This window comes from Eschscholzia californica, unplaced genomic scaffold, assembly GCF_041429995.1.
Source record: "Eschscholzia californica isolate CP2 unplaced genomic scaffold, dmEscCali1.0.p SCAF_3, whole genome shotgun sequence".
Classification (NCBI taxonomy): Eukaryota; Viridiplantae; Streptophyta; class Magnoliopsida; order Ranunculales; family Papaveraceae; genus Eschscholzia; species Eschscholzia californica.
In genome coordinates, this window is record NW_028238420.1 from 30,556,757 (window position 1) to 30,578,320 (window position 21,564).

The following is a 21,564-nucleotide window of genomic DNA, read 5'->3' on the forward strand; positions in this document are numbered from 1 at the left end:
TTGAAATTATACATAAGCCGAAACTAATGAGTACCTATTTTGAATTGAACTTGCTATAGATACGTGAGAATGATTTAGATTTTTTTTTTGGTAAAACTAGAGTGCACGTAGAGAGTTGAAAGTAGAAAAATCTTGAGATGGATAGACAATTACATATCCTGATCATGTTATCAGCTTAATAAATTAAGACAACGTTACAAATGCGTCAATTTGGTAGACTTAAAAGTTCAAAAATGGAAATGACCAACGTAAAAAAATTTCAAAAGTGGAAATGGCCGACAACAAAAAATTAACCGACCTTAAAAAATTTCTATGAGAAGTAGAAATCGGTCAACCAAAAGTTAGTCAGAGATGAGATAGGGAAATGTCTAAGATAGAATGAGAAAAAGATAAAAAAAAAAAAAAGCGGTACAAACGTAATCAGTAACACAGACAGGTGGGTGCCTATGAGGCCGGGATGTTGGAAGGAGGGACAGTGATCACCGATCGCGGGTACATGGTCAGTGTCCAAAAAGCGTGGGGCTAGAGAGGGAAATGGAAGGACAATGCAGACGGGTGCCTGAAGAAAAAGGTAAAGTAACTGAAGAATTTGAAGAGTCGAAAGAAAAACGGCCTAGAACGAATCTGTTTGGGAGCACGGCTCGTAGGAAAGACCATCCAATGCAGGGCGGTCTACAGGTCGCTCGATAGGCCAAGTCGTCACAGGCTATTTTTGGTCTAGAGGGTGGGGAAGTGGATGGGTCCTCCGTGGATGATGGTAAGGAATTAAGGGCAGGAATTTATTCAATTGTAGCACAGGGTAAATCTATTCACAGGTAGCCAAATAAAACAAGATAAACACTATACTATCAGCTAAGTCCAAACAAGATAAACACTATACTGAAACATTGATCTTTAAGCCAGGGACTAAATATAAAACCTAACTTAGAAAAACCCTAAATTGATACTGAAGATGAGGCTTCATTGATGGTTCTCTTTATCTTCTCCAATGTGGAGGATACAACTTCATTGACAGTCTCCACCAAGTTCATAGTCACCTGTTCTGTCAGTAAAGTCCTCACCAATACTTGAAATGCCACCGTTACTATCTAAGAAGTACTAATTACGGCAGAGGTACCGCCACCACCACCAAAACTATTACCATTGTTAGCTCCACCACGATCTACACGCATATAGTTCACACCATCTGGGACAATGAAGAGTCCGGAGGGAAGTAAAACCACATTGTTAGAATCACCTCCAGTCAACACTTCACGATAACTTACGATATCAACTGGTGCATACACTAGGCTTGACCCAGTTGAATCTACACAAGTTTCTTGTAGTAGGATCAAACTTTCGCCGTTTGGATACCTCGACTGAAATTATAAATGTAGTTAAATTATTATATATGCCTGAAAAATCGACATAAACGTATGGTAAAAAAATTTAGTTATGTGAAGAAGAAAAAACTCACAGTAGCACGAATGACAGATACAGCATTCCTTGAATCTCTTCCTTTAACTATTCGTGCTATTTCTTCGGATGTCCTAGCATCAGCTAACATGTCGGAGGCGATGTTGAAGCTTGTCTCCATCAAATAGTGGAACAATTTATCCCATGGAGAAGCTACAACAAAGGATGTCGCTGTGCTCACAACAATCCCCGATGGTTGACCGGGTATACCAATGGTGTCCCTTCGGATCCGAACGCGAACATCCCCACCCACGTTTATGCCGTCGACATTACTCCACTTATTTGGCGTAGTTATGCAAACACCATCACATAGATTATCCAACATTATCCTTGCTAGTTTCAACAATGTTTGTGTCTCGTTGTAGGAAAGCCCTACATCATACAAAAAACAGTTATTACGAACTATCCTAATTAATCGACTTTCCGATGCCATTACCTTCGTGTTCATAAAAAATGTATAATCACATTTTATACTTGTTTTTTTCGTGACGTTATTATCTTTTGTGATGTTCTTATTTCTTGCTACACTTTAATTAGGGCAAATGGAAGGTAATGTTTCCGGGTATGATTGCCAAAGCTGGAATAATCGAAGTATTATCTAGTGGTGATCAGAACACAAGAAATGTTAATATCACCTCTAGTTCCATTTCGGGATGTAAAATTTCTCTGCTTCTGCCAACAATATCTCCCGAGAGTTTGGATTGTCGTTGATATTCCAATCGGCAGAGAGGGTCCACCGGCATTGTAAACAAACCTAAAATGGTAAACAAACCTCGTTAAAATGTAGGTATACAGGGTCAACCATAAGGAATTATTGTGAGTGAAGAAACACTATACACCATTATCATACCACCAAAAAGCACACTAGAAATAACTTTTAATATTATTAATAATTAAAGAGTAAATCTTCGACTGTTATTATTTTCATTTACAGAAAATATGAGATGATTAGTTTAAAATTTACATGTCTATCTAGATAATGTCTTTATGGATCAAGGGAAACTATAGCGTAGAAAAAAATGGTTTTTAGAGTCCCGGCCATAAGGAGTTTTTGTTCTAGTTTGAAAGTTATCGGAGGTGTAAATTTTGTTTTTAGAGTCGCGGCCATAAGGGGTTTTTGTTCTAGTTTGAAATTTATGGGAGGTATAAATTTTGTCCATTCGTTCTCAAATCCCTACTATGAAAGTGATAGTGATGAAGCTTGATAAATACAATAAAATACTAACATGTTTTTATTGATTTCTTATGAATCTTATTAAATGTGTTTCAGTACTCGATTGTTTGTTATTTATCCACCAAACAAATGAAAAGAAAATAATATTTGTGAAATTCAAGATCAATAACAAAGATATCTCGGAACAAATAATTTAAAACAAAAAAGATTAAGACTAAAAATCTGAAAGTAGTACTTTACCAGAAGAAATATGTGTGAGTTGGAATCGGATTTGTGACCTTATACTTAAGATAACTTCATTTAGACGAACCTTCATGAGCTTAAATCTAATGACGAGCATTTTCTCGTTGAAAAATTTGATTCATATAATCGACCAGAATCTCTGCAAAGTTAAAATAGATTAATAAACTAATTTTATGAATCTATCCATATAACAATAGTGAAGATAGATGTATTAGTTAAATTAAGATCCTACTCTTTGTGAGGAGGGGAAACTATTGTACCACAAACCGTTTGTAAAACTAGTTTCTTGAATCCATCCATTTATTCATAAAAATCTAACTTTATTCAACAAACTAGCTATGGAGCTAAAGTCTAAAAAGAAGATGGATCCTGGAAATAAATTTGGTACAGACAGATTTGGACAACTTGTTACACCCTCCGTCCCATTTTGTTTGACCTTTTGGGAGATCCAACTTATTAAGGATTTTCATTTGTTGCTTCCTAATTAAATGTATTTTCCTATATCACCCATATTTACTTTAGAGTATTACAATGAAAATTACATTGCAACTAATGTAGAACCAATAGAAATTTTTTATTAGTATTAAAAGTAAGGGTAGATTGGGAAACATCATAAAACTAGTAATAAATAAGTCTTATTTAAAGTAAGTGGACAAACATTTTGGGACTTTCTTAAAAGGAATAACACCCAAACAAAATGGGACGGAGGGAGTATTAATTAATATTCAATGTAGATTTGATGGTGGAAATATATTGATCTGATTTAAGACATAAAATTGATTTTGATTCTATCAGAGAAAATACAAAGATCGATATGACTCAACATAGAATTAGAGGTCTAGGTGATGAAGTGAACACCGCCTCCCACCCCATGGATAATTGAAACTAAGAAACCCTCCTATTGTTAATCAAAACGAAGAAACCCCCCAAATTTAACCTGATCGTCAATTTGACCGTTAAGTCAAACAAAGATAGTCATTACCAGTTAACAAAGCTCAATAAATCAAAGACTACCTAATCAAATTTATAGTATAGGTTTCTTATATTTAAAAAACAACATAGCTTAATAAATCGTCATTTTTGAATTATCTTAATATGTTTCTGCAAAATTTAAACTTAAACAGAATACTTTTAACTGAGAAATAAATTCAAAAATTGATAAAATGAATATCTTGAACCCACATACAACAAGGTGTTGTATATCCCTAAACTCCAACAAATTGGCTTTTATGTTGATAAAAAAAAGTGCCTTTTTTTTTATCTTAATAAAAAAAAATGTTCATAGTTGACTGACTTAATAGTAGACCTTGTGAAACTCTTTAAAAATTGTTGCAACCATTTTGGTCACTTTTGTAGGTCCTGTGAGGGTAGTTTCGACAATTTTTTTGAAAAACAACTATCTTTGACTGACTTAACGGTCAAATTGATGGTCGGGTTAAATTTAGGGGGGAGGGAGGTTCTTAGTTTTGATTAATATTGAGGAGATTTCTTAGTTTCAATTATCCATGGGGGGGTGTAAAACTTAAATGATAATTTAAAAGTGAATATGAAAATAGATTGAATCAATAACGGAAATGAACAAATGATTAAGAGAACGACAAAAATAACAAACTAAAATATAAGTATTAAGAAACTACAAACATATCTCACCGAAAACTAAATTTTAAATTTTAAAAAAGATATGTCAAGAGAAACGAATAAAAACAATACATAAATGAATTGTGGGAAAGAAAAATTAGAAATCAAAAAAATAAAAAGAAAACACAAACCTATATTTGAGATGCTGCCTTTCCGGTTCCGCTATTTTTATGAATCCTCCAATGAGAATAATTTCAAGGTAGTACAAAATTACAAAGATTAGAGGAGGGGAATGGAGAGATCTACTGAAAACAAGATGAAACTGATGAAAACAAAAGAACCTGACTAGCTTTATATAGAGAGACCTAATTCAGCGCTTCCACCCAAAAATCATTTAGAAGCTCCCACTTAACACGCACGCATCTAAAAGATTCTCGATAATAATGTAACAGATTCCACAAAAGAAAATTTTGGTGAGTTTCTAAATATGTTGCCAAACACTTTAATAAAAAAGAGAATATGTAAACAAGTAATAATCATCTGAGATTGTGATATTCATAGGCACAACCGATAACTCCAAGTCTACCAACCCCACTCTGAGTGTCTTAGTTTGGTCAAAAATATTTTTAGTCATTAAATTTAAGATTTTGCTTCCTTTTTTTTCGTTTCAATGATTTTAATTGAAAGATTGCCCTCTAGTTTGATTTATGTCCCTTTGCAGTAATGAATGGAACCAATTAGAAATCGAACTTCATTGAATGAGAAAATTAAAAGATTTGTTTCGGCACAGGAATAATTGGTAATTAATTGAGAATGGTTATGATTGATGCCGGTCATGAGATTGAACAAAAAATGAATCTGATTGAAATTGGTTAATGCCTTTCGGTTATGACATTGAACCTAAACTAAATGATCTTGGATGAAATTAAATTGGGTCAAGTCCAGAAGAAGTTGTTCTGAAATTGGAAATAAATTGAAATTAATTAGTCCTCAAGTTGAATTGAACTCTATGCCGACATAAAATGATTTAGTGTTTTAGTTGCAAAGTCGTAGAAACTTAAAAAGTCAAAATTCTCCGCCAATCCTTAACTTTAAGTAAGATAACCTATGAATGTAAAGTAGATTACTAAAACCTCAAGTCACAAGTCACAACTAGGTCAAGAAGTCTTCTTTTTTGTTGCAACACTAGGTCATGAAGTCTACATAGCAAAATGTGATATATCAGTGTATAATGTTCTCTCATTTCCCAGTTAATCTAACATATATGAATTGCCTCCACGTTTATTTATATGTTTACATAGTTGGGGTTGAAAATGGTGCACGAAATTAAGCTGGAATAACGAGCAAGACTGAGCAAGATGAATGTGGTTCTAAGATCATTAAGTTGAAAATATAATATGAAACTCTCTTTAGTTGGGCGTGATTACGTTCACGATCCACGTGAGAGACCGAACGTCAAAACTTGTATTGTTTCTAAAAATAAGTTTGAAATGAATGAAGATCGATAAATATGCAATGTACACACATAACTTCATGGCTAACCTGTACCAAAACAAACTCCATAAAAGTCCTTGTACTGTTATATTTGTTAAAGGTCATTACATCATATTGCATGAGAATATTTTACATCATTGATATGGAATTAACCTATTGACAGCCATGAAAATCATATGAATTTAGATAAGCATAATTGTTGTGGTGCAAAACAGTAGGCCATGTTTGGCCTGCAAGAAAGGAAAAGAATGAGATTACTATGAAATATGAATAGCAATGTCGTAATGTGATTCATGACACCATTACATCCTTATATTGTTTTGTTTATCTAGAAAAATTATTGTTCGAGATTGATATTGGCAAAAAGTTATTTGATTAAAGATTCCAATAAAGGAGAACATGAATCCACCCCATCTAGAAAAAATAATTAAATTTTTTTCTCTCTCCTCTCTCTCTCTCTAAAAAGTTTTTATTTTTCTTCTAGAGAGAGAGAGAGAGAGGAAAGAAAAAAAAATTTAGAGAGAGAGTGAGGAGAGAGAAAAAAAGATTAATTTTTTTTTATGTTTGAAGGTCGTCGGCCTGAAATTTAGCCGGCCGGCGACCCCTGCCGGAGAAGATGATGATGTGGCGTTTCAGGTGACTTGGCAGAGAGAGGAAATGAGGTGGAAGAGTGAGAGTAACAGACAGTTAAAGATAACGGAAAAAGGGGGCCATATGGGTATTTTTGCTAATTTAGGGGGCTAGGCAGGAAGCTGGTCACAAAATTGGGGGTCATTTGGGAAATAACTCTTATTGAAGCATTTTTCTTTTCCTCGATCATTAATATGAGATCAGTTAGCATTTACCTATAAGTTGTATATAGTTGTACATAGTAGCATTCTTTTCTTCCATCAATTCTACATTGAACCATTAATGGGATAACAATATTATTTATTGAAAACTCATTAAAATTTTCTCATGGTCACTTCTAACACAATTATAGAATAATTTTTCTTCTTTTGTTTATATTTTTTTTTATTGAGATGGACCAAGTCTTCATTACAAGACATTAATTGATATATTATGAAGAGATAATATAGTATAAGCGAGTTAAATCTAACTGAGGTAACAGCTGATTTGAAAGATTTAGGTTTTGGGTGAGGAAAACCATAAACCTCTATGTTTATTTATGGCCAAACGTTTTGGGGAAAGCGGAAAAGTTTCAAGGGAAGACGGTGAAAAACTAAAAAAAAATCAAACCAAACACTGCCCCCAAGTCGCCGGAATTAAGGTGCCGATCGGAAATGGCCGGCAACGACGTGTTTCTCTCTCTATCTACTCTCTTCTCTCTTCTCTCTTCTTTCTTCTCTCTTTTCCTCTCCTCTATCTGCCACTTTTGTCTCTTCTCCCTTTTTTTTCTAACAGTTCCGACGAAGGGGCTTTCCTTTCGCCGGAAATTTCGTGAGAGAGGGGGAGAGTAGAGAGAGAAGAAAAGAGAAAGAAGAAAGAAGAAAGAAGAAAATATAGAGAAGAAAGAAGAATGTTGATGGTGATTACCGACATTAATGGTGAAACTCGCCGGAATCCGGTGGAGGTCGCCGGAGTTTTAGTTGAGATGAGAGGAGAAGAAGAAAAAAAAATTGAAACGGTGATGTTTGGAGGAAACAAAAAAAATTTGTTTCCACCCAAAACGTATTGCCCCGAAAATTTTGCTTATTTCCCCAGAACACTGGCCTTATTTATAATAGAAGAGAATTACAATGGTTGGAAATAAATAACGTAAATATCCTAATTCTAGTGTATCCATATCTTGGAGATATATATGATAATATTTCCCTGATTTATATCTTGGGAAGGAATTGTTGACTTGATTAACACTTTTACTCATATTACCCTCCCGCAAATTGAACGGAGGATCAAACCGAAAGTTCAATTTGGGAAATAACTTGATGAGACGTTCGTTGACACATTCTTCATTAAGGCAATCTAGAATTGGTTGATGAAGAAGCTTTTATTTTTGGTGTAGATCGATAGAAATATTACGGCAGTATAACGAGAAAGGTTGCACTTAGTGAGCATAACCACTCTGGGTTCAGAGGCTCACGGCAAAAACATGAGACGTCTGCCTTGTGAAGACAAACTGACAAAAATCAACGAGGAGGAGGCAACAACCTTGCACTCCAAATGACGACAAACAACGGCGAAAAATCAAAATTACCACTTTTTTTTCTTACCGTTCCTGTACCAATAATGAAGTAACTTTAAACTTTCTTGAACACCAATTTAACTCCATCCACGAAACTCATTAAGATTGAAAATCACCTTTCAATTATAATTAGATCGTTCATCATTGATAACAAAAAACTTCCCGATCCCCATAACCAATAATATTGATAACTGGAATCTCCACAATTGACACCTTATTGAAAAATATCAAAAAAAAACTTTGATAGTAAAACTTTACTAAATCAATTGAGAAGTATGAACGAAACTATTTAAAAAACTAGAAAAGAAAATAAAGGAGGAAAAAAAATAACATAATCCCCGCGGACGGTAGTCATTGAAGCGTCTACCGCCGCCGGTTTAGCGGAAGCAAAATAGAATCGAAACTATACTCTTTAGAGTTTTGTAGCTCTAATACCATGAAAGATTTAGGTTTTGGGTGAGGAAAACCATATACCTCTATGTTTATTTATAATAAGAGAATTACAATGGTTGGAAATAATAACGTAAATATAGAAATAATCCTAATTCTACTGTATCCATATCTTGGAGATATATATGATAATACAATTAGTTAGTTTTGAATAATGATAGTTAGAGAAAGTTATTGTTTGAATAATGGTAGTTAGAGAAAGTTAATTAAAGTGTAATGATAGTTAAAGAAGTTAGTTAAAGATTAACAACCTAATACAATTTGTTAAGTTTTGTTAATTACACACACACACACACACACACTCTCTCTCTATAACGAAATGTTTCCCTCTCTCTCTCTCTCTCTCACTAGATGATATAAATAGAGATCATCTCCTCTGTAATCTTTAATTGAGAAAAGTTAATAAAAGTTACAGAGTTTATCAAAGGATTAATCGAAGTTTTCATGGTATCAGATTTCTAAACAATGAATCGCACCTCCAATTCCGCTGCTTACTCTTCTTCTTCTTATTCTTCTGACCAATCGATCTCCAATATAGCTAACTTTGTCTCTGATAAACTAGATGGATCGAATTATCTAGTTTGAAAGGATCAAGTCGAAACATCCTATATGGAGCTGATCTTTGATTATGTTGATGGCTCCAATGAAATACTAGAAATGAAGATTGTTGAAGACGACAGGGAAATACTGAATCCTAAATATAAGAAATGGAAAAAGCAAGATAGCTTTGTGATGCACCCGAAAAGGTTGCACACCCAAGCGGAGGTATCAAGTAGTAACCGGTAAAACCGGAGTCGATCCAAGGATAGGAAGGTGATTTGGATAACGAAGGAGTCTCGTTCGCCGGCCTAGGTATCACTAGCTAACTTAGACTAAAAAGGAAGGGAAACAAAGATAAATGGGGGGTTTTGATTGTAAGAGTAACAAAAAGAATAAAGCAAGTAAACTAACTAAATAATAAAAGTAAACGGTCGAGAGAGAGTCGAGAGAAGAGTCGAAGGAACAAGAGTCGGGAGACGGTAAGACTCGATTCGGGCAACAAATAAGTGAGAGAGGTGTTGAAGTCTGGGAATCCATAATGATAAACCTACGACTATGTGTAGTCCGATCTAGTGTTTCAAAGTATAACCGATGTTCGACTCTTAAGGTGATCTCTATAAGCACTACGTATATCCGGAGATCATACTTAGTCAAACAAACATCATAACCGGTTTATCCCGACTCAACGAAAGTGTTGTCTGGTCGCCTAACTATGAAAATATGACTTAGACTGATATCGAATACTTCTTTTCGTCTATTAACTATGCGAAATGCATGACAAGACACATGAAAATACGATCAAAACCATAATCGAATTAAATGAACATCAATTCATAATCAAAACATCAAATCATATTAAACATAATCACGGATTCATCACATTTCATCTCATATAATCGACACATTAAAGTTAGCTAAACATGGTGATTGAATAAGAAATGGAAAGGAAATGGTGAGAGAATCCCCCTTTTTCGATGTGGTTCGAGGCTAAGATCGTCGGAAAATATGAGTTTTTAGTTGCAGCCGATCTCCCCTTAGCAATTTTCTGGGTTCCCCATAGCGACCACCATCATCTTCTCCATTTAGAACCCAACCTCCATTAAAGCGAAACCCTAGTTTTCTCTCTCTAGCAATTTCCAACCCAAAATCAAATCAAACCACATGGGTAGCTAGCCAACAACATGGGGAGTAAAAGCCCTAAGATTTCCGGCCAAGAAAGTTGCCGGAAACCCTTGAAATTTCCGGTCAAAGATGGTGAAATCCCGGCCAAGAAAAGTGGAGTTTCCGGCCAAATCAAGCAAATCCGAGCCTTCTTGAGCCGTCCCTTGCGTCCCGTGTTGCTGTCCCGAGCTAAATCAAGCCGTCCCGTGCTAGATGTGAAGAACCGAGCAGCTACACGTGAGATCCGGCCGGACCTTTGCTGCTCCCGAGCTGCATCTTCCCGTGTAGCTGCTGCTCCCGTGTTGCTCTTCACGGTCCGAGCTGTAGCAGCACGGCCAGAGCTGCTACCCGTGCCAACCCTTGCATCCCGAGCACACTTGTGTGCCGGCCTAGCTTGGCTGGCCAAGCTAAGGCCGGCTACTTTTCTTCTTATCTCCTTTCCTCTCTTTCAAACCCTTTAACCCTCAAGAACAAGAGAAACCCTAGAAACCCTTTTGCCTCTTTTTCTCTCTCTTCTTGGTTGTTCAATTGATGAAGATGATGAATAGTAGAATACACTACTAAAACCCTAGGGTCCATTGACTTAGTCAACTTCTTTAGACTATGTTGACTTGGATCCATAAAGAGAGGGTGCTTATAAAATCTTCCTTGTCATTCTTCTTTGGGCTCTTGGGCTTTGATTTAGAAACCAAGAGGGTGCCTCCATCCTTGTCTCTACATCTTCAAATTCTCACAAAGGACTAGAACCCTTTTGTCTTTGAAACCCATGGTCATGCATTGGTTATGGTCATATCCCGCATGCCCAAACTTAAAACTAACATTGTCCTCAATGTTTTAAGCATACACTCACCAAAAGATAAAGAGACACGTCAATTTAAAGAGAAGAGTGGAGGGATATTACCATAACCGAAGGAGATAAAGGATGATACTACCAAGACTCATGTATAACGAGGTTCCTAGTTGATGCCAAGCTCACGCCATCCCCAAACATGGAACAAACCACGCCTTAGAAGTAAAACATATAAGAAATGCTCCTAAAATATCAACAAATATCATAAGAATGAAGCACATAAAACACATGACCATATAAAACCTACCACTAACGCGGGTATACACGATTGCATTGAGCTATGCAATTAGCCTTTGATTCTCTTGTTGTCACACAAGAGCACAAGTTATGTCTCGCGGAGGGTTTCCAGAGATGTTACCCACAAACATCAAGGACCATCTTAGTCGGCTAACGATCATATAGCAAAAGACGGAAGATTTGGGGGTCAACCCAAAGAAAACTATATACAAATGGTAAAAGTCTCACAAGAATATTAAACGAAAGAAGTGCAAGTGAGACAAAAGCGGAAAGAGACCATCCCCAAACTTAGTGGATGCACGGTCCACTAAGTACGCATAAATGCTAGGGGCGACGACTAAAAAGTCGTCAAAAGGATCGACATACAAATGAAGGGTCAGGAAGTCAGTCGAAGGTAAAAAGTTAAACTCAAGCTTAGTGGATATAACATCCACTAAGTCCCTAGACATGCTAGGGAAGACGTCCGAAGTATCCCAAAAGGGGTCAACAAACGAGTCTGAGATCATGTGGAAGGTCGAACTAAACTCTAAGGGTAAGGCAATATGTTCGGGGACCAAGTCAAGGTCCGTGGTTTCCTTAGGTAAATAATCCAACAAACTATCCATTATCTCGCTAACTTCTATGTCGTCGATGTCCTTAAAGGCATCTGGAGCCTCAAAGTTGGTTACAACACCATTCCTTCCTAATATGGCATCTAAGACTGCCTCCTCACAAATGTCAAAAATTGGAAAGTTCATAATAGTTTCATCCCCAAACTTGCTCATAAAGCCCTCATCCTGAACATTAAGGTCTACTGTAGTCCTATCATGGTAAGATGACGAAGGTCGGGAGAGTGAGCAATAAGGGTCATCGGCCAGTTCATACTCTAAAGGTCTATCAGGAACTTCTTCGACATTTAACTTAAGACTAGAGTTAGGTGTATTACACTCACCATCATTCATAGTCTCCTCTTGAGTTTGGGGTGCGCAAACCCCTTCCTCGTTGACGATAGGCTCTGACTCAAGTCTATCAACAATTTTGAGAATCCGTTCCGTGATCTCCGTTATATCTTGATTAAATCTAGTTTGGTACTCTAAAATTGCTTGGAGAGTGTCTTCAGACATCTCCTCGTAATAAGGCACATGAGTATAACTAGACGAAGACTCTCGTGGAACACGGATCATGGGACAATACTCGGTCAAATGGTCTAAGCTCACACAAATAGCACAAACCGGGCTAATGGTCTCCATGGTCCTTTCTTCACTACCTTCATGTAGATACCTAGACTCGACTCTTTGAGTGGAACCATCGAGTCGGGAATTGTCATCACTAAGTGAACCGTTCATATATGCTTGTCGATAGTCACGAAGACTTCGACGTGGTCGATCAATACTAATAGAACTACGGTCCTCATCAAATGACAAATTCATACATGAAAGTGTGGTCATCCCAAATTCTTGTCGATAGTCTCGAAGACTCCTACGGGGTTCATTACCCTCGTGCTCATAATCCCTAAAACAATATTCATGACGAGTCTGACCGACTCCATACATCCGTCGGTATTCACCCATGGTCATCCTAGGTCGGTCAGGGTCAACTCGCCTATTCCTATCACTAGTCGGACCATTCCTATATAAATTTAAGTAGTCCTGATGACTTGTGGATGGTCGACTAGTGTTGGAAAGGGTTCGCATAAGGTCATTCTCATCAAATGACCAACTTGCCATGATCTCACAATGTTCAAGGATACTAACACACAATCACAAAATGGGGGCTAACACTTAAAGAACTAAACAATCACACACAAGTAAAAAGGATGAGATAGAATGCGATACTATCGAGTGTTCCTCTCGTTTCGTTCGCCTTTCTTCTTAAGCTTCTCGATTCCTTCCTTTTCCTTCGCCTTTATGTCACTTTTGGCTCTTTTCTTGAAACGGTGCCTAAAAAGAAAAAAAAAGATATGAAACCACAAAAACAAATAAAGCAAAAAAAAGCGTCTAAGTAAGCAAACAACACTAAACTAATGAACAAAACAAACAAACGATGTCCAAACTACTAAACCTATCCCCGACAGCGGCGACAAAAACTTGATGCACCCGAAAAGGTTGCACACCCAAGCGGAGGTATCAAGTAGTAATCGGTAAAACCGGAGTCGATCCAAGGATAGGAAGGTGATTTGGATAACGAAGGAGTCTCGTTCGCCGGCCTAGGTATCACTAGTTAACTTAGACTAAAAAGGAAAGGAAACAAAGATAAATGGGGGGTTTTGATTGTAAGAGTAACAAAAAGAATAAAGCAAGTAAACTAACTAAATAATAAAAGTAAACGGTCGAGAGAGAGTCGAGAGCAGAGTCGAAGGAACAAGAGTCGGGAGACGGTAAGACTCGATTCGGGCAACAAATAAGTGAGAGAGGTGTTGAAGTCTGGGAATCCATAATGATAAACCTACGACTATGTGTAGTCCGATCTAGTGTTTCAAAGTATAACCGATGTTCGACTCTTAAGGTGATGTCTAGCTATAAGCACTACGTATATCCGGAGATCATACTTAGTCAAACAAACATCATAACCGGTTTATCCCGAGTCAACGAAAGTGTTGTCTGGTCGCCTAACTATGAAAATATGACTTAGACTACGATCGATATCGAATACTTCGTTTCGTCTATTAACTATGCGAAATGCATGACAAGACACATGAAAATACGATCAAAACCATAATCGAATTAAATGAACATCAATTCATAATCAAAACATCAAATCATATTAAACATAATCACGAATTCATCACATTTCATCTCATATAATCGACACACTAAAGTTAGCTAAACATGGTGATTGAATAAGAAATGGAAAGGAAATGGTGAGAGAATCCCCCTTTTTCGATGTGGTTCGAGGCTAAGATCGTCTGAAATATGAGTTTTTAGTTGCAGCCGATCTCCCCTTTGCAATTTTCTGGGTTCCCCATAGCGACCACCATCATCTTCTCCATTTTGAACACAACCTCCATTAATGCTAAACCCTAGTTTTCTCTCTCTAGCAATTTCCAACCCAAAATCAAATCAAACCACATGGGTAGCTAGCCAACAACATGGGGAGTAAAAGCCCTAAGATTTCCGGCCAAGAAAGTTGCCGGAAACCCTTGAAATTTCCGGTCAAGGATGGTGAAATCCCGGCCTAGAAAAGTGGAGTTTCCGGCCAAATCAAGCAAATCCGAGCCTTCTTGAGCCGTCCCTTGCGTCCCGTGTTGCTGTCCCGAGCTAAATCAAGCCGTCCCGTGCTAGATATGAAGAACCGAGCAACTACACGTGAGATCCGGCCGGACCTTTGCTGCTCCCGAGCTGCATCTTCTCGTGTAGCTGCTGCTCCCGTGTTGCTCTTCACGGTCCGAGCTGTAGCAGCACGGCCGGAGCTGCTACCCGTGCCAACCCTTGCATCCCGAGCACACTTGTGTGCCGGCCTAGCTTGGCCGGCCAAGCTAAGGCCGGCTACTTTTCTTCTTATCTCCTTTCCTCTCTTTCAAACCCTTTAATCCTCAAGAACAAGAGAAACCTTAGAAACCCTTTTGCCTCTTTTTCTCTCCCTTCTTGGTTGTTCAATTGATGAAGATGATGAATAGTAGAATACACTACTAAAACTCTAGGGTCCAGTGACTTAGTCAACTTCTTTAGACTATGTTGACTTGGATCCAAAAAGAGAGGGTGCTTATAAAATCTTCCTTGTCATTCTTCTTTGGGCTCTTGGGCTTTGATTTAGAAACCAAGAGGGTGCCTCCATCCTTGTCTCTACATCTTCAAATTCTCACAAAGGACTAGAATACCCTCGGACTTCTTTCTTTTATATCTTCCCCGTCCGAACTCCGAATTGAATACCGTTTTCACCGTCGGAATCGTCATTGACTATACTTGTCATTTGATTTGGTTGAAGTCTTTTTCTCTCGTTTTCGGCACATGAAATGATAGTGACAATTCGTTCCCTTTATTCCGGTTTACATGTTTAACTCCAAAATAGGTACCTAACATGAAAAACACATAAAATATTATTTATAATACTCGAAAAGAACTAATTAGTCTAAGTTAGACCCTCCAAATCTGACATTTTCGTGTCACATCACTTTGTCAAATCTTGCTTAAAGGCTACATTTTCACACGATATCAAATCAGATGTTCTAGGTCTTAAATCAGCCTATGAAAGCTGGTTTTATCTTGATCTCATATACACAGAGGAGTTCGAAGCAAAGGAAGACTTACTTCGTTCTCAAATTCAATCTATAAAGGAAATTCTACTGTTAGTGAGTATATCAGGAAGATCAAATCACTTGCTGATGCTCTAATTGCTGTCAATTATAAGGTAAGTGATAAAGAACTATGTCGAATTACTCTTCTAGGTTAAGGCAAAGAAAATCGTCAATTTGTCATCTCTATGAACATTAGAGAAGGTTGAATTACATTTCCTGAACTTAGGTCAAAATTACTACATCACGAGCAATGGTTGGTTAATGAATCACAAGAAGAACCTGATAATGGCTTCCTTGTTCGCAATCATAGTACAAACAGAAGAATGATTATAAACAGAAACCTCAAGGTAAGATTTATCAAAATCATTCAAATTATAGTAAGAGCACACATGATTCTCATCAGGATCAGGTCAAATCGAGTTATTCAAACTCAAATAAAGGTAAAAACATCAGAGAAGGGCCTAAATTGGGTCCAAAAGCTGAAAATTTTGATTTAATTTGCTACAGTTCCTTGTGGAATCTGTAGAAGATGGGGTCATATGGCTGCCAATTGTTTCTTTTGGTTTGCTCAACCTAAGGTAAACAAGCCTTATCAACCAAATTTTGCTGGTCTTCATATTGAAGAAGAGGAAGATGAGAGTGATACAAAAGAATTTGAAGAAAGCTTTGATCTTTCAGATGATAATGAGGAAATAGTCATTGCTGAGCGTAACATGGCCATTCTATCTGGTTCTTCTATAACTGATGATGATGATTCACTTGAAGAATGTCATTTGGTAGAAACAACTCCTTGGTTAGCTGATAATGTGGCATCCAATCATATGACAAATAACAAGTCTATCTTAAGTGATTCAAAAGGTTACAAAGGCAAGGAAGGAGTGATGGTTGGTAATGGTTGGTGATGGTTGGTGATGGTAAATTCTTACCAATAAAGGAAACTGGTAATACTACTCTTTCTGTCTCCTCCCAACCTTTTAAACTCAATAATGTTCTTCATGTGCCTAATGTCAAAAAGAACTTACTGTCTGTTTCCAAATTTACAAATGAGAATCAATGCTCAGTTGAATTTCTTCCATGGGGGTACAATATCAAAGTTCTGAGGTCTGAAGCTATTCTAGCTGAGGGTCCTATAGTTAATGATTTATATCCTTTCAATTTTTCAAAGTCCAACACCTCACTTGAAGCTCACAGTGTTATTCAATGTCAAGAACCTCATTTTTGGCATTAGAGATTGGGACATCCATCCAAAGCTATGCTACTTTAACTGAAACATGAAGACAAAATCAAGTTTAAGTCTCAGACTATTGAGAACATATGTGACTCATGTCAACTAGACAAGAGTAAATGTCTTCCTTTCCCAACTTCATCTTCTAAATCATCACTACCTCTTGAAATTGATTCATTGTGACATATGGGGTCTAACTCCAGTCACAACCTCTACTAGCATAAGATATTATATACTCTTCATTGATGATTACAACGGATTCTCATGGATATATCCATTAACAGTTAGATCAGATAGCTTAATTGCTTAAAACACTTTAAAGCTTGAAATGAGAATCTCCTTTCTTTCAAGATAAAGAAGTTCCAAAGTGATGGTTCTCCTGAGTTAGCAAAGGGGGAGTTTAAAAGGCTTCTTGATGAGAGTGGTATTGTGTTTAGATGCTCGTGTCCATACACTCCTCAGTAGAATGGTAAAGTAGAAAGGAAGAACAAACATGTCACTGAAATGGGTAATACTCTACTTATTCATTCATCCATGTCGAAAGTTTTTTGATTTGATGCATTTTTCTACTTCTGCTTATATCATAAATAGGTTGCCCACTCTTATTTTAGACAACATTTCACCTTATGAATTCTTATTTCAGAAAGCATCAGACTACAAATTCATGAAAGTTTTTGGTTCCACATGTTATCCCTACCTAGCTCACTCTAGAAAGGATAAGCTCAGCCCGAAATCATCAAGATGTATATTCTTGGGATATAGTACTGTGCATAAAGGTTACAAACTATGATGTTGTCTCAGATATATTGCATATTTCAAGACATATGATTTTTGATGAAACATCCTTTTATTACAAAACTCAATGCTTTGACAAGTCTAAATCAAGCTCTCAGACTTTATCTCAGCAAGTTACTCTTTCTATTCTTATGATTACAACTCATAGTTTGACTCAAGGACACAATTTACAACTCCCACTACATTCTTCTTGAGGAAATATTACTGAGCAACCTATTTCTACCACTTTACCATGAGCACTGAAAATTCAGCATTATCACCTTCTTTTGTTCATCTTATGAACACAAGGTCAAAGAGTGGTATTCAAAAACCAAAATCCTTTCCTGATTATGTTGCTCATTATTCAATTTATCATCCTTTTCCATCTGCATTTGTTGCTGCCCTTCATAAGTTTCATGAGCCAACTTCCTTTAAAGAGGCATCTAAGTCCATAGAATGGTGTAATGATATGAAAGATGAGTTTTTGTCCTTACACAAGAATGATACATGGTCTCTAGTTCCTATTGATCCCTCCTCAATGAATGTTCTTGGATGCAAGCCGGTTTATAAAGTGAAACAGAGGTCTGATGGGTCTCTAGAGAGATATAAAGCTAGATTGGTTGCTAAAGGTTATAACTAGCAAGATGGTGTTGATTTCAATGAAACATTGAGCCCTGTGGTTAAGTCTACAACAGTTAGACTTATTCTTACGATAGCAGTCACCAAATCCTGGAGCATCAAACAACTTGATGTTTCCAATGCTTTCTTACATGGAATTTTGGATGAAAAGGTCTATATAGTTCAACCACAAGAATTAATTGACAAATAAAAAAGGAACCATATTTGTCTGTTACATAAATCTTTATAATGGCAGAAGCAAGCACTAAGAGCTTGGTTCAATAGATTGCTACCTTTCTTCTTAAGTTTGGTTTTGCCAAAAGTACCACTGATCATTCAAAGTTCTTTCTACTTCAACAATGTGATGTATTAGTGCTTCTGTTATATGTAGGTGACATAATTCTCACTGGGCCATCTTCTATTTTGGTTGCTTCTCTTATCAAGACATTGAGCTCTGAATTTGCTATGAAAGATCTTTGTCAATTGCATTACTTCTTAGTTATATATTGAAGTTATAAGGAATGATACTGGCTCTATTTTGCTCACCCAAAAGAAGTATACTCTTCAAATTCTTGAGAACGCTTCCATGATGTATTGTAACATCAGTAAAACACCAGTTGCTAGTGGTTCAAGAGTTTCAAAACTAGATGGTAATATTTTACCTGATTCCACCATGTATAAAAGCTTGGTGGGGGCTTTACAATACCTATCTCTCACCAGACCAGATATCTCTTATGCAGTTAATTATACTGCTCAATTTATGCAGGAACCAAGAACTTCTCATTTACTTCTTGTGAAGAAAATTTTGAGGTATTTGAAAGGATATATTGGCTTTGGAGTCACTAGTAATCCAGGGAATTTGACTACTCTTCAAGCTTACTCAGATTCTGATTGGGCAGGTTGTCCAGATACTAGAAGATCAACAAGTGGTTTTTGCATTTTTCTTGGTTTCTACTATCTTATCTTGGTCCTCAAAGAAACAACCAAATGTTATGGATTAGCTATCTGTTAGATGAATTACATATGCCTTTATCCAAACCTTATCTCATTTAATCTGATAATCAAGGAGCGAAGCATATTGCCTCTAATCCTATATTTTATGCTCGAGCTAAGCACACAGAGGTCGACTATCATTTCATCAGGGATTTGGTTGCCAATGGTTCACTTCAGATCAAGTACATCCCCACCCATCTTCAATTAGCTGATATTTTTACCAAAAGCCTGCCTTTACCAAGCTTCACATCTCTCAGGAACAAGCTGATGCATTTTGAGGAAGCACAACTTGAGGGGGGATATAAGAGAGTTAAATCTAACTAAGCTGACTCAATTAGTTAGTTTTGAATTATGATAGTTAGAGAAAGTTAGGCCGCGGCTTTGGGGAATAAAGAAAAATCTCGAGGGAATAACAACTTAGTCAACTATGATTGACTTAGGGGGCATATTTATTTTTTGACACAAAAATTAAGTAACTTGTCTCTTGCTCCCTATCTTCATCTTCCTTGTCCTACCAAAAATTCCGCCCACCAACAATTCCGGCCACCACCTTTGAAACTGATAGATCTTACAATGAGAGCATCAAAACCTTCATCTATAGCATCATAATCAGCCAGGACAAGAAAACAATATTCCTAGTCGATATACACAACGAAATTATTGTTTTTCAACAAGGTCTATAATGGAGTCTCAATGAACAACAACTTGGAAGAAACACCTCCCAATTACTGTAAAAAACAAATATTAAACAAGAGTGAATTACTACAATCAACAAAATTTCATATACATGAAACTGAATAATTTTTTTTTTTTTGAAAGAATTTAAACAAAACTCAGTGAGGAAATTTATCAAACACTTAACATTCATCTCTATTATTTACAAAAATTGAGCAGAAACTGAAAGAGACCCCATTTCTGAAATTCAACTAACAATATCTAAACAAAAATCTAAGAAAAATGTAGAAATACTCATTTCTATTATCCATATAAACTTGATGGAAGAAGAAAAACAGAAGAACCATATACCATAATGAGAAAATTTTGATTAGAAGCTCTTCTTACCTCTTAAGAATTTGGGGAATAGAGAAAATGATATCCTCTAAAAAACTGAAGATAACCCAGATGAGAGATTGGATCGGAGATGTATACGAATGCAAGGAAATTCGAGTAAAATGGAGAAGATAGAGAGAGAGGATGGTTAGAAAACAGAGTGGTTTTTCTTATTGTAGTAAACTTTTTCAGAACTAAACAAAGATGGTTGTATCTGCTACCCTGCTGTAACAATGAAGCCTTTCATTAATAGAAGAGACGCAGGGGTTTCCCCTTCATCATCTTCTTCAACTTCTTCAACTCGGAATATCACCTTCTTTAACCCAGATTCTGTGTTGAAGAAGATAGTCTTCAGAGATAGAAAGAAAGGGGAAAAGGGAGGAAGAGAGAAGAAAAATGAGGGAGAAAGAGAGAGAGGAGTTGAAAATGATGGTCAGAATCTATGGTGGTCGGAATCTGTAGTTCCCGAAATTGTTGGTGGCCGGAATTTCTGGTGGGATGAGGTGTGAGGATGATGAAACTTAGGAGGAAAGAGACAAGTTTTTTGGATCAAAAAATAAATATGCCACCTAAATCAATTATAGTTGACTATGTCTTTATTCCCTCAAAAATTTTCTTTTATTCCCCAAAGCTGCGACTAAAAGTTATTATTTGAATAATGGTAGTTAGAGAAAGTTAGTTAAAGTTTAATAATAATTAGAGAAGTTAGTTAAAGATTAACAACCTAACAGAATTTGTTAATAGTTGTTAAGCACTCTCTCTATCTCTATAACGAACCGTTTCTCTCTCTCTCTCTCTCACACTAGATGATATAAATAGAGATCATCTCTTCTGTAATCTTTAATTGAGAAAAGTTACAGAGTTTATCAAAGGATTAATCAAAGTTCTCACATAGACACATAAAGATTCATGAAATGATTAGGTACTATAATTGTCTTATTTAAACTCTAAAGACTATTTACATTTGCCTTCAAAGGCCATCCTAAGTGCGTTTAAGGGTTAAAACCCATCTAATCTAGATCTACATTATTTATACACAAGTTCGTTAAACCCTAGATTTATATTTTCATGAGATCAAACCTCAAATCTTCGTGTTGCAGAGTGGGTATCAACCACTGCACCAGAGGTGGTGGACTTCTTTTCCTTATATATATACGCCCACCTATATCAATTCATTATGTTATCGCAAATTTATTTCTACAAGTAATTGAAAGCGAAAAGAACAATTAAGGGAGAAAAAACTGGCGCAATTTAGGTTGATATTAGTCAAATTTCATTATTCACATAATTTGAGTCTTAATTAGATTTTTTTTTATATTTATTT

General features: G+C 36.5%; 1 protein-coding gene across 1 annotated transcript; it reads right to left on the reverse strand.

The window, feature by feature from the left end:
- Positions 1-946: 946 nt before the first annotated feature.
- Positions 947-2,982, reverse strand: LOC147549473 (homeobox-leucine zipper protein ROC5-like). Its single transcript, XM_086672510.1, has 4 exons — positions 2,870-2,982; positions 2,091-2,209; positions 1,457-1,827; positions 947-1,358 (listed from the first exon to the last, which is right to left on the reverse strand). The coding sequence occupies exons 3-4, from the start codon at positions 1,778-1,780 to the stop codon at positions 1,089-1,091; spliced, it is 594 nt and encodes a 197-aa protein (XP_086528636.1). The 5' UTR covers positions 1,781-1,827; positions 2,091-2,209; positions 2,870-2,982; the 3' UTR covers positions 947-1,088.
- Between the last annotated feature and the right edge of the window lie 18,582 nt (positions 2,983-21,564).

Coding starts and splice junctions, on each gene's coding strand:
- LOC147549473 (XM_086672510.1), bottom strand. CDS start 1,780: ATGTTGGATAATCTATGTGATGGTGTTTGCATAACTACGCCAAATAAG. Junction 1,359..1,456: donor TATCTGTCATTCGTGCTACT/GTGAGTTTTTTC, acceptor TTATAATTTCAG/TCGAGGTATCCAAACGGCGA.